This window comes from Ammospiza nelsoni, chromosome 17 (genome assembly GCF_027579445.1).
Source record: "Ammospiza nelsoni isolate bAmmNel1 chromosome 17, bAmmNel1.pri, whole genome shotgun sequence".
NCBI lineage: Eukaryota > Metazoa > Chordata > Aves > Passeriformes > Passerellidae > Ammospiza > Ammospiza nelsoni.
The window spans coordinates 16,015,337-16,028,898 of NC_080649.1; the positions used below are offsets into that span (position 1 = coordinate 16,015,337).

The window sequence follows — 13,562 nt, forward strand, 5'->3', positions numbered from 1 at the left end:
ACAGGAGAGGGCACATGTGGGCAAGCCACTGGGCTTCAGTGGGGAGGCCCTTGCTTTTGGACCTGTTGCTCACACAGAGGCTCAATTGCTGGGAGCACCTACTGGCTGGAACTGTCCAGAGGTGGGATGTCACAAGGGCTGTAGCAGGGGAAAAAGAGTGGGAAGCTGAGACAGCCCAACCTATTGTTGCCCAGAGAAACTGTAGGTGCCTCATCCCTGAAACGTTCTAGACCAGGTTGGGCAGGGCTTGGAGCAACCTAGGATAGTGGAAGACGTTCCTGTCCATGGCAGGGGATTGGACTAGTTGCCTTTAAAGGTTCCTTTCAATTCAATCCAACCCAACCTGGCCCAATCCAACACATTCTCTGACTCTGTGTGACCTCCTGGGGCTCCCCCATGCTGGGAAAGGTCAAGGCTGTAAATGCCTGCTCTCTGCTTTGTTCCCTCAGCTTCCTTCCAGGGCTGGGAAATTTCCCTGTTTGTTATGGGATCTCTCCTGCTCCTGTTATTTTTTTGTTGGCCTGGCTTTTTATTTCATCAAAAGGTGAGAAACCACCGTTGTATCTGCTGTGTATCCCCCACCCTCTCCTTCCCCAGGGCCTCCTCTCTGTAACTGCTGCACAGAGACCTGCTCCTTCACTCAGCTAAACACCTACACTGCCTTCAGACTGTTCAACATGCTGCTCCTCATCCCTGAAGTGAAGTCCCTTCCTTTTCACAAAGCCTCTGTTTCTGTCAGAGCAGACTGCAGGAGGCTGAGATAACACCAGTAAATCCTGGATGATGCTGGGAATGGCAGCAGGTGCAGTGTAAGGGCCATCAGTGGTACTGACAACATGCTGTGGTGGGAGAGCAGAAAGCTGAAGGCATGTGGCACACAACAGATGATGCTGTGGCCACAGGGAAGAGCTCTTCCTTGGAGCAGGATGGAAATGACAGACACCTTAGGATGACCTTGGTGGGAAACACTTTCTGTGTTATAACATGACACCACATTAAATACTAACTTGGTGTTCCCTAAGGTGGTTGGGAGGCAAACAGCAGCTGAACACTCAGGCTGTACGTCTGTCTGAAATAAATGTTATGGTGGATAGGTTATTTAAGCAGCCCAAGTGATTTGTTGTTATTAATTTTTGCTGGGGTTTTTTTAGCACTGGATAAAGGGCTTATGTGCAAGAGTTAGAAATGAGGAAGGTTCTTAGAATACATTTGGGGAATAGAAAACCCAGTATATATATATATATATATATATACATATTCTTTTTTTTTTTAAATAATTTAAGAAATAGCCCAAGTCAGATTTAGGGAAGCTCTTTCAGAAACCAGCGTGGTTTTAAGTACACGTGCCAGGGAATAGCAGTTGTTGTGCTCCTCTTTTTCTCTGAAATGTTAACGGAGACATTAGGGAACTGTGCCTGCTGAGTGCTGATCATCCAGCCTCTTCTTGTCAAACCTGAGGTGCAGATTAGCTGCCTTGTGCAAAAGAGCAGAGCAACTGATCATGTGTTTTTTTTCATCTGTTGCTTTTCAGACATCCCGAAAATTACAGCAACATCCAAACGAGTGACTGCAGGCAGATGGCAGCAGACTTCCAGTTCCCCTGGGCACAGCTGGATCTGACAGCCCTGGGGCCAGCAATGTGTCTGGGGCAGCAGAGCAGGTGTCCAGCTCCCCCAGGCTCTGGGGCTGCTGCACAGACCTGCCACATGCATCTACATCTGTGCCCGTGCACACAGCTCCGTGTGTGTGTCTATGTACAAACACTTCCGTTGGTTTTTGCCCTTCTTAATTTTGACCTTTGACTCAAAGAGCCCTCAGAAACAGGCTGGGAACTTCTCACAGGCACAGGCTGTGCCGAGCGTGGTGCCCGCGCAGACAGAAGCTGCTTGGCTGATGTGGAGGAAGGACACGTGCTCTGCCTCCTCTCGGGATTCACTACTGGCTGCTGAGCCAAGGCCACCCCTATCAGACCTTTCCTGCTGGCAGCCAAAGCCAGTCTCTGGTCCTCCTGGACTCCACTGCTCAGCGAGGGCCCATCAGCCTCCTCCGTGCCCTTCTGATGCTGGGTAGGGGGTTCTCAGCATCATGACCTGCTCGGCTAGAGCAGCACTGCACCACCAGCAGCCTGCCCTAGGGAGAGCCCGTGCAACTGGGGATCACAACCAGGAGGGTATCCTGCCCAGGAAAACCAGTTAGAGGAGAGCTAAACACCCAGTTAATCAGCTCCTGCCCAGGTGTAACTCTTACTGCTACAGTCCTGCCCATATCTCACCAGACAGTGGGCAGCAGCAGTACCAGACTCTAGATCTGTGGGGTGAGGAGGCTGGAATCTGCTCAGTAAAAGATTGTTTCCTACAAGTCTGATCTATCCCTAATGGTGCAGCAAATGATACCAGGCTCCAGCAACATTGTGTGTGGAGCACTGGTCTCACCTCACGGGTTGCTGCACCCTGTGCAGTTCCATGCATGGTGATAGGACCCAGACAGTTCCAGCCTGCTCACTCGCTGCGTGAGGGGTAGGGAATACACAGATACTGATCCCACACTGGTTCTGCACTGTGGTGTAGACAGATTTTTACTGAACAAGCTCCTGTGGAGGGAAGGGCAAGATTGATCATTGTGGCATTGACCCATAAGAGAAGGTAGCACCCTGTATCCCTGGAGCCCCGCCTCCCTGCTGTGTCCATGTTAGCTGCATCTTCTCCTTGCAGGCAACTGCATTCTCCTGAGGTCCATGGGCCCCAGCCAGCTCCAGTGCCAGCCAGGATCAGCAGCACATGAGGAGCAAGGCCTCAGCCTTCCACCGTCCAGCCTCTTGTGCCAGGCAGCCCCTTCCAGTCAGCAGGGCTGGGAAGATGAGGCACCAGGGAGGAACCTTATCTGCTGGGCGCTGCATGTAATCCTTGGGCAGCCTCTGGGAGATGGTTCTTCCTCCTGGCTCCATTAGCACAGGACTGCTGGCACACACAGGCCTTGTGGGAGCTCAGATCAGCTCCATCTTGAACTGGCTGAAGTTTGGCATGCTGGGCGAGGGCTCGGCCATGCTGCTGAAGGGCCCACAGGGCTGGGTGGCAGGCACAGTGCTGTGGCTCACGGTGGAGCTGAGCTGCTGCAGTGTCACCAGCACCTCCTGCTGCAGCCGCTGCTGCTGCTCCTGCTGGCGCTCCAGGTGGCACTGCCGCTCCAGCACCGCATGCAGGGCCTGGCTCAGCTTCTGCACCTCCAGCTGCACAGCATCCAGCTTCTCAGTGATGGCAGGGCAGCTGGGAGCAGGGGGGGGCACTGCTCCGCTGCAAGCAAGGCTGTGATTGCCCAGACCTACAGAGTCTGGCAAGGCAGTCTGAGTGCTGGCATCTTTGACCTGGAATAGTGGGAGGCAGGAGAGAAGGAAATGTGAAATATTATCAGCTGCCTGTTCAAGGGCATTTAACATGGGATTCATTCTGCACTTAGCTACAAGGCTCGGAGAAGAGCTCTCAGAGAACGACATCACCTTGCTGCAGACCTCTAGATCTCACCATGTGCTGCTCTTCAGCCCCACCCAGCCCCTAAGCTGCTGCTCCATCGGAGCCCCTGGTGCACCATGTTGTTAGCAGATGCTGATCCATCCTGGTGAGTGCCACTGTACAGCAGTGGGGCTGCCCATGCTGATGCCAGGCTTGTGTTTGCTCTGCACGGACAGAAACAACATACCCTGGATTTTGCTTTATAGCCTTGGGTGGCTGGTAGAACTTCCTGAGATGGTACTGGCACCAAGCCTTGAAAACAGGTTTTGGAGCTGCCAGTTGGAGGCCAAGCATGGCGTGACTGGCATCTCCATGGCCAACAGTGGGTGCTGGCTGGAGGTGGGTGGGTGCATGGCCTCACCCCCACCCAGAGGGGCTTCCCAGATATATTTGCCAAGTGCCAGGGTTAGCATTGCTGGAGAGTGCAGATAGCAGAGGTTGGGGGCACTCTGGAAGCCTTTCACCCTCAGAAGCCTGCCCCCACACATGATGTAGACACAGCAGGGTTCCGTGCAGGGCTGGCCGGACGGCAGCAGCTCCTGGCTGGAGCACATGGACTCTCTCATCCTGCCATCCTACCTTTTTCTGCAGAAGGATAGCCCTGTCCACTGTCTTCTTTTTCACCATCAGAGCTGAGTTCTGGGTGGGAGGTGTCACCAGCTGCCCTCGGCTGGGCAGTGTCTGCGGCAGGGGGGCAAGGCCCCTCAGAGCAGTCCCTGGAGCCAGGGCTGTGCCTGTGGAGCTGTCATAACCTGCAACAACAGAGAGAGAAATACCTCAAAAAAAGACGCTTGGGGGGTCTCCAGTGGGGAATAGGGCCCTTTCATGAGCCCAGCAGTGCCAGGAAGTGGCCATGGTAAACCCCAGTGGGGCCAGGCCTTACCATTCCCAGGGGCCAGCCCCATAGCCAAAGTGTCCCCAAGCTGCCCACCATCCTTGCAGAGTGAGGCCACGCTGACAATCTGGATGCCTTCCTTGGTGTCCTGGCTGCCCACAGGATCCCCGGTGGGCAGTGCAGGGTGCGGGGTGCCCAGCAGCCTGGGGAGCTCAGCCTCGTGCCCCTGCCAGGGCTGGTCCCCATCCCAGCCAGCTGCCGCTGACCCCGGCTCCACACTCTTCCTCTTGAGGAAGAGGTACACGGCCTGCGGCGTCACTCGGATGTCATCCAGCTCCAGCACCTTCTTGATCTTGCGGAAGCTCAGCCCAGCCCTGCGCAGCTCCACGATTCTCCTCTTGGCATGGTCGTCCAGCCGGCCCATCGTGCCGGAGCTCCTCCCGCGCCCTGCACCTACATCCCCGGAGTGCGTCCGTGCTGGGGATGCTGGCACCCCGCGGGCAGCTCCGTGCCCTGTGGTAGTGCTCAGGCTCAGCTAGTGCCTTGCTGCCAGGCTGCTGACCCTTCCTCTGTGTCCATGTGGTGCCATCCCCAGCAGTGACACGGTTCCCAAGTGGAAAGGGTGAAGGACGTGGCTCTTCCCACCACAGTGAATGTAGACAGCCCCAAGCCTGTCCCTTGCTCACCTGGAACCCCTTTAGAGAGAGGGATCCAGCTTGGTCCCCCAGTCTGCCAAAGGCACAGAGGATGGCGATGGGCTTGGCTCTGCCCAGTGTCCCAAAGTGGACATCAATCCCACCCTGCCAGCAGCACAGTGAGGAATCAGAAGCAGTCAGGACCTGAAGCAGCAACTCAGTGTCTCAGGAAGCCTGGAGAGAGTCCTGGCAAGTGATGTTTCGCGCGAAGCTGGCAGGACTCCATTGCGTTTCCCTGGTGGCCCAGAAGGTCACAGCAAGCAGAACTGTAGAAACTCCATGTGTTTCTGGTGCTGCAGAGCCCACCCTTGGGTCTGGAGATGACACCGTCCTGTACCTTTGGGAGAAGCACATGCACCTACTGATACACTCATAAAGAAGGCACAACTATAAATATAATGGCTGCACTTCCTGTGCTTCCCCTCTCACACCAGGTACGTGCCTGTACCACACAGGGATATACCTATATATGTCTATCCATGCACATGTATGTGTCTGCACAACTATGGTGGAGAGTATTTTCCACTTTCTACCAAATTCCTTAATCTGCAGGCATTTCTTGGACCCTCAGTGCTGCAGCTGCTCCCTAAAGGACATGCTTTTAGGTTTCACTTCACTGAAATAAATATCTTCCAGGAATTCCCAGAAGGCAGCAAAACACTTCTGATTAGAGACTACCTTAAGTTGGCTGCTGCCAAGCAGATGTGATATAGGAACCTTTTCCAAACCATATTTCCCAAGGTACATGTGGATCTTAAAAAGGACAGTAATGTGTTACGTTGGCCAAGCAGGCACAGAGACTATTAGATATCAGCCTCAGGGAGAATTGGAGTCAATTTGATAGAGGAGTTTTGCCCCTCTGCATCTTACTTGTTCCATAGCAAAAGAAAGACACATTAGCTCCAGAGATGTAGGCTCTACTTTGATCCAGCTCTGTTTCTGTCAAGAGGCCACTCCATGCCCTGCTTGTGTGCATTAGGGACCTTGTAGATAAGAGCTGCGGCACTGGATATTGGATACCAGACATCCTTGGATGTGGACAGTACAATTGCAGAGCAAGAGCAAAAGGTCAGAAATTCTCCACCTTCCCCACATCAAAGGAAGATGCTCCAAGGAGACCACCACCTTAAAGCTACAGCTATGAGGTGTTTGAGCCCTGGCAATACACTCTGCCCTCCTCCCACGGTGCCTCCGGACATGGCCAGAGGACACTGGAGTGAGCTGATCTGAGCAGCTGGTGACAGAAACACCATTTACATAAATGCCAGGAAAGCCAACAGCCACGGCTGCAGCCTTCACCCAGCCTCCACAGGGAGGATGAGGAGACCACCTTGGAGGAGCACCAACTCCACACTGCATCTCCTCCAGCTTCCTCTCCACTCTTTGTGTAGCATCCCCATGTCCCAAGTCCCTCCATCACATACTCATCCCATTCAGCCCTTCCCAGTCCTCAACTGAGATCCCACTGCCCTGCCCTGCTTTCCTGGGCTTGGGGAAAGTTCACGGGAGGCACAGACCATCCCTGTCCTGCTAATCCCACATAAACTCAGTATTCCCAATTCACAGTGTTCCCTCAGAACCCTCCATTTGTTGGAGGATCAGCAGGATGAGGAGTTTGGCCAGGATGGCTCCAGGGCAGTAGGGCTTGGCTATGGAGAGCAGCTGCATGGAGATACCATCAATGCTCAAGGCTTCACCCAAGCTCCTTATCCTTCAAGAACTGCACTTGCCTCTGCAGCAGGTCTTTTTAAAAAAAAATCTATTTACTGATCAGAGGTAGACCAAGACCTGAAAAGCCATTTCAGAGAAGACACTGCAAAGCAAGCTGGGGGTCAGAATCCAGCAAGAGAGCAGGAGATGCAAGAGGCAAGTGCAGGCCTAAGTGCAGGTCAAAAACCAGCTCCAACCCTGCTCACTTACCCCTTGAGGGCAGACAAAGTGCACAGCAGTGACTCCGCCCCTGTGTCAGGTAGGGGAAAAGGGTTACCACTGAAAACAACATGAGTCTATTCCATAAAACACAGAAATCCAGAATGCTTTGGGTATAAAGGGACCTTAAAGCTCATCTTGTTCCACTCCCCTGCCATGGGCAGGGACACCTTTCACTATCCCAGGTTCACCCAAGCCATGTCCAACCTGGCCTTGAACACTGCCAGGGGCAGCCACAGCTTCTCTGGGCAACCTGTGCCAGGGCCTCACCACCCACACAGGGAAGTTTCTTCCTAATATTTCATCTAAACCTACTCTCTGACAGTTTGAAGCCATTCCCCCTTGTCCTATCTCTAGATGCCCTTGTTAAAAGTATCTCCTCATGTTCCTTGCAAGCTCCCTGCAACTACGGGAAGGCCAACTCATAAGATCCCACAGTCAGCCCTTCCAACAGCCGGGCCTGGCTCCATCTCTACTTCAAACTTTATTTACCCAGGTCTTGCTGCAAACTCACAGTTTTCTTGTACTAAATGTGCTCCCCATTTCCACACTGAGTCCATCACCTTCTCCTCCTTCTCCCTCTCCAGAGGGTATTTTCCCCAGGGAGCTGCAGCCTGTGCTACGCACACACCTTATCAACTCACACATTCACAAGAGAGATGAGATCTTCACACTCACCTGGCCTTCAAGGTGTTTGTTACTCTCCAATAATGTTTGCACAAGGAAAACAAAAATCAATTCAATGAGCGGGAAAGATTCAAGGATTTTCCTATACCTGTGACTGATGAGGTTCCCTTCGCTTTCCAGGACCAGGCTGAGAGTGACATGTTTCCTCTAACAGTTTCTTACACCACTTGGGAAAAGTTAATTCCAGTGGTGGTTTTGCAGGAGGATAGGAAAAGGGAGCACATCTGTGTAAGAAAATTCACAGCAATTGTGTGAGCTCACCCTCCGGCTCTAAAGCTTTCCCTTTCTGTGGATGTCAGGAATACAGAGAGGGTTCATCTCCTCCAGAAAATCCTGACAGAGTCTCATCTGGACTGACTCAATCTTTGCTATTTCTAAAATAGAGCAGCACTACAAAGTTGGCTTGGCTGGCATTTCCATACAAAGACCAGGTGCTGTGAGCTGAGTGTGGGCAATAAAAGTCCCCTGTTCTGAAATCCTGCTTGCCTCTGCCCCCCTGGCTGTCACACTGTGTTCCAGCCACAGCTGCAAGTCCTTTGGCAAACCCAGATTCTGCAGCCTGCAAGCTGCAATGGCTCCTCGTGGTATCAAAGTGTCTTCCCCCCACACCCCTTGTGTTTTGCAGTGGGATGAGGATCCCAGGGGAAGATGTGGTGACTGGATCACTCAGTTTACTTAGTTCCAATCAGAGAGGTCTGTCATGCAGCACCACAGTCTACAAGTTTTTCCCTTTAGTGGGTTGGCTTCTGAGACCTTACACAGCCAGCTGGACATACACATTTGCCTTGTTACACCACCACACCTGCAACAGGAATTTTACTCCAGCCTGCCAATTTAGGTGTTTGTCCAAATTTCAGATTAGCCACCCTTTCTTTAGCTGCTGCTGAATGCTTGCAATGCCTGAAGTCTTTATGTACTTAGTTATGGCTGAGAAAGGCCCTTTACCTTGGTATTACTGCTGATAATGCTCTATTCCATAACTCTGCATGCAGCTATATCCACAGAAACACAGCCTAGAGACTGAAGCAGCCTTCCTATCACAATTGTTTCCTTAGGTCCCCTATGCTCTGGCCCAGATAATACTACATACAAAATGAAACAGCCTCAAGAGAGGAGGAGAAAGAAGACAGCATGCTCCAGGCTTCCTTTCAGAGCAGAGTGGATTTAAGGTCTAAAACAGAGGAAGAGCATGAATTCAGTCTTCCTACAATTCAAGTGATGTAACCACTAGCCTTAAGCCAAGCAGGCTCTTCCTCTGCACAACTTGTCCCTTGTGCAAGCCTCCACTTCAGGAGGTGAACCTGAGAGAGAGGACCTTCCCCATCCTGCAAGTCCTTGGAGTAGAGCTCTCTCACCTGCCTGCACACACATCCACCCCAGCCACTACTACCTGTCTCTCCCACAGTTCTTCTGAGGCCCTGATTACCTGGCTTTGAATGCCAAATTCCCCAAGAGTAAAACATTCATTGTGTGACCATGGAGCTGGCTCGTGTCTGGGAAGATTAACTTCTCCCTTTTGTCTCACAGCTGCTCTGGGACACAGGCAGTTTTTATCCTTATACACAGGTACAAGCAAAGCTGCTTCTAGAATTCATGCTGAGGTGATGCAAGGAAGAGTTAATCCTTCAGCAGACATGGCACAGGTCACTGTGCTACCCTGGGGCTGGTGTCTCAATGCACCACAGCATGCCCGTGGCCAGCCTGGCCCATGAGATGGAATAGCCTTGGAGACATGGAGGCATTCAGGTACAGATGGTCTTAGTCAGAGCAACAAGCTCCCATCCACTATTTCAGGAGCAGCAAAGTCATGAGGCAGCAGGTACAGAGGTGGAGCAACAGGTTTCACCAGAGAGACAAACTGCTGATGCTGAGAACAGATGTGATTGAAGGAGAGGAAGGAGAGAAGCAAAAGCTGTGACCCACAGGGAGCATGAAGATGCAGAAGAGCTGTATCAAGAAGATACAGCTTACTGTCTGGTCTCAGCAATTGAAAACAGACACTTCATGTTGTTAACATCCCAAAGCATGTTGAGCTTAAGGGCTTGCTGTGCTGCACAGAGTGCAAAATACTCCTGCCCTAAGAAGGTCCATGTCAGATCATGAAGAACAAAGTTGGATGTGGCTATGTCTCTTTCCTTTCAGTGCTCCTTGTACAGTGCAAGGCCGGTTCACCAAGCCATGGGAAACAGCGTAGCTCACTTACAATGGATTCAGTGTTGCCAAAAGGGGATTGATCCTCATGGACCTTGGTAAGGAGACACAAGCCAATCTGCCAGATCTGGGCCTTGTGATTAGAAACAGCTCAACAAGGTTCTCTTGTCTTGTCTTTCTTTTGTGTCTGATTTCCAGACCTCCTCCTCAGACCCCCAGCACAGCCTGGGAAGCTGGAGCAGCTGCAAGCAGCTGGGGAGAGACACTCATCCATCTTGTTTAGTTTTGTTGCTTTCCTGTAGTGTTCTGAATTGCTGCTGCAAAACCTGGCAAGACGAGACCTTTTCACTCTGCATCAGCTTGGAGGGGAAAATAATTATTATAAACACCTCCCAGAAGCACAGGGAAGACAGTGCTGGTTTACGTGGGATTCACATATAGATTCAGACAGCAAGAAATGTATCAAGTAGAGCAAAGGAATTGTGGAAGGAGTGAGTCTACTATGGATGCACAAATCCTCGCCCTGCAGAGAACTGTGCTCTGAACACAGTCATGTGTCTATGGGGAGTACAATTCTCCACTGGGCTTCCTGCCCTCCAGGTCCTGTTCCAGGGCTTGCTTGGCACAGCTCAGAAGGGACATGGATAGTTCTTTGTCCAACTCCTGGCCCTGCACAGGGGCCCCAAGAATGGCAATGAGCTGCCCAAGGGGGTTCAGTGGAACTTAGCCCAGAAAAAGATGAACACTGTATTAGGTGTCCAATGCTGAAATGCTGCCAAAGCAGAAAGATCTGTGCCAGGGAAAAATGGTCATTTCTCCTAGGCTGCAATTTTACTCAGTGCCACTGTTCTGTGGGATTTGCCAAGCCTTATGGAAGCAATAACATTATCTAACAGTACTGAGTGTAGTGAGACAGCATCCCACCTTATCTGTGCACCTTACCCTTTCTTTGTAAAATTGGTGAAGGAGCAGCTCTGTTACTGGTTTTGTCAAAAGGTGATGGGTCAGATGAATTTAGATGGTGCTGCTGCTACCTGAGCCTTGCTGGCTCCCCTCTGAAGGGATAACCTCAGAAGAAGATTTTAATCAAGTTGTACTTCAGACATCAGAATGGCAGAGAGAAAGGGTTGGGTCTGGCCCAGGGTTTGAAGTGAGCTGTTTAGAGCCCATAGCTTGGTTTGCTCTATCACCTGCTCTGGCAACTGCTTCATTTGTTTAGGCTGTGCTTTCAGAACATTGAGGAGCTACTCCTGCCCGGCCACACTTTAAAAATCAGATCCTCATATGGAAAACATAAAAATTTATGGTTATACCTTAAGATTTGCAGAATGTGAACACTGAAGAAAGTTGGATCGCCACAAAGTGTCTTTAACAGTTCTGGGGGTTGCAAAAAGAAAATTGTGAGTACAATAGTCAATGGTACACATAGTTCGCCTTGCCTCAGACAATGCTACCACAGCCTGGAGCTCATTGGGAAATAGGGTATAGAGATACAGTTGAAAGATAAAGAGGAGTGTGTTGGGATGTTTAGGAACACAGGGTAACACTGTGTTAGTGTTGTTAGCATTGTTACCTCACCTTTGAGGGGAGAAAGGGAACAGCATCGGGAATACTGGAAAATCCTCCCATATTTGTGAAAGGGTCTCAGGCCGTACACCACAGAGCAGAGACACTATAAAATCACACTTTGATAGCCTGGAACAAAAGGCTTTGCACTGGATCAACTCTCCCACAGCCCAAAACCCAGAGGTCACCCTCAACATTTTTACCTGGTCTGACAAACTCAGCATGGCTGTGATGCTGGGTCTGGTAAAGGTCAGGTATGTATCAAGAAATTATTTGGAGCATCCAAACATGATATTAAGAACTGTGGAACCACAGCTTGAAGGAACAAGATTCTTTCATAAGGCACTTGGAGCCTGTGGGAGAGGAGCAGGCTAGATTTCACATTCTGGCTCCAAAATCTATCTTTGCCCTCACACTAAACAAGTTAATCAAGGTCAACTTTGGTATTCAGACAAGGACAATAAATACTAAGTATCTCACTGTCCTGCCTTTACCTGTGCCTCTCTGTAAAGCATTATGTACTTTCAGTCACTGCTCTGCACAGACACAGCCCTTCCAGCAGAGAGAGCTGCACTGGCTATGCCACCAGCACACCCTGAATTTCTTTCACATGCCTGAATAGGAAACAAATAAATCACAGCCAAGTGTAACATAGTATTTATTCCTTGTGGTGAAACCAGGACGTTTGCCTAAGTTTAGCATTGAGCGGGTATATTCCTACAGCATCGGGACAGAAGAGTGTTGCAGGAAAATGAGCATCAAGGCACAGTTTTTAAGCTAAAAGCCCTGAAATATACAAATGTATGCACTGACACATCCAGGGGCAGACAGTTACGAAGTCCTAAACCCGTTCATGGCATAGCTACCAGCATGCACTGCAATAGCCTTAGACCTCCAGAGGGCCAGCTGTTCAGAAACTATGGCAGATGGCTTAATAGACCTGTAAGTATTTCAACTAAATTGCTAAATTCACACCCTTCTGCTGATTAGAGAAAAATCCCAAAATCTCCTATTTTCATTCCAAATCTACGTAGCTACTCAACAATGCAGCCATTGGAAACTCCCTACAATGACAGCTAAGGCTGTTTCTACACATTTGGATGAAAAGTTTCCAAGTCCTCAGAAGACAAATGCCCCACCCTGCAAAATTCCTCGAAGGAAGCCACACAGACTGTATCCTTTGGAGCCACACACCCCTACTCTCATAAAAGTGCGGGAGTGGCAGACTGAACAGGAGGCAAAGATCTCCCAGCACAGGGAAACACCAGCATCCAGAGGCTGTGGGCTGGGCCAGTGCTGCAGTGCAATCCCCACAAATGCTAAGCAATGACTGGTACAGGGTGCTCATACCTCACCATGATAAAGAAATGCCAGTGTTGCTGTGGGCAGAATGACCCACTGATCACCTGGATCTCTGGGGCTTCAAGAAGAGTCCTCTGTAGTCGCCACCACAACGCAAAGCCAATTAACAGGAAGGACAAATGAAGCGCCAGTTGCAAGTCGGCACAGCACACGGGACAAGCGCCCTCAGCCTCAGGCAGCGTTTAGAGAATGTGCCCCAATCCCACTGGCACCGGAGCGGAGCAGTTCCCCTGCGGAGGTGGCTGTAAATGGCCTGTCCTCTGCAGAAGCCTGGGAGTGCAGGACAGAAGGGACAGAAAAGCACCGAAGTAAGAGTCAAAAGCAGCACTCACACAGCTCTGTTATTTCATCTCCTGCTCGTCCACCAACACATAGGCAGTATCTAAAGGAATCTGCACTTCGCTGGAAAATTGCTGGCCAGGCTTCTGAGTCCAAGAAGTGGCTGGAGGACAGCACTTCAGACCGGGCATGCCACTCCCAGCTCCGACATGGAACCTCAGCACCGACCCAGCTTCCGCACGGCCGCGGGCCCCGGAGCCCTGTCCTGCCGCACCCTCCCTGTGCTCGCACCACTGCCGGGACTTCCTCTCATCCTTCCCCACGCCACTCCCAGCGCCCAAACCAGCTCAATGCACGGAAGCAAATGGGCAGAACACCCACGTACAGGGACTCCCGACGGCTGCCGGGGTCCTCTCAGGCGACGGCACCAACTCGCTGCCGCGTTCTCCGGTGTCCGGCACCAGCCAGGTGCCAGCGCAGCCCAGCTCTACCGCAGCCAACTTTCAGGGAAGCGGCTGTTTGAAAACCTCCCGTCGCCTTTGTTTGGTTGGG

General features: G+C 51.3%; 1 protein-coding gene across 5 annotated transcripts; it reads right to left on the minus strand.

Moving 5' to 3' along the window:
• Positions 1-2,563: 2,563 nt before the first annotated feature.
• Positions 2,564-13,562, minus strand: LOC132080968 (uncharacterized). Of its 5 annotated transcripts, none has more exons than XM_059484398.1 (5): positions 13,396-13,502; positions 12,720-13,001; positions 4,390-5,373; positions 4,086-4,258; positions 2,564-3,361 (listed from the first exon to the last, which is right to left on the minus strand). In XM_059484398.1, the coding sequence occupies exons 3-5, from the start codon at positions 4,763-4,765 to the stop codon at positions 2,984-2,986; spliced, it is 927 nt and encodes a 308-aa protein (XP_059340381.1). In that variant the 5' UTR covers positions 4,766-5,373; positions 12,720-13,001; positions 13,396-13,502; the 3' UTR covers positions 2,564-2,983. The 5 variants fall into 5 exon arrangements, with proteins under 5 accessions (XP_059340381.1, XP_059340384.1, XP_059340379.1 ...); XM_059484401.1 differs by lacking the exons at positions 12,720-13,001; positions 13,396-13,502 and adding exons at positions 11,117-11,180; positions 13,064-13,282; XM_059484396.1 differs by lacking the exon at positions 12,720-13,001 and having other exon boundaries at positions 13,396-13,562.

What these genes read in the sequence shown, in the direction of transcription:
- LOC132080968 (XM_059484396.1), bottom strand. Translation starts at nt 4,765, where the DNA reads ATGGGCCGGCTGGACGACCATGCCAAGAGGAGAATCGTGGAGCTGCGC. An exon ending in GGGGCTGGCCCCTGGGAATG is followed by an intron (nt 4,259 to 4,389) that starts GTAAGGCCTGGC and finishes CTGTTGTTGCAG; the next exon opens with GTTATGACAGCTCCACAGGC. An exon ending in CTATCCTTCTGCAGAAAAAG is followed by an intron (nt 3,362 to 4,085) that starts GTAGGATGGCAG and finishes CCACTATTCCAG; the next exon opens with GTCAAAGATGCCAGCACTCA.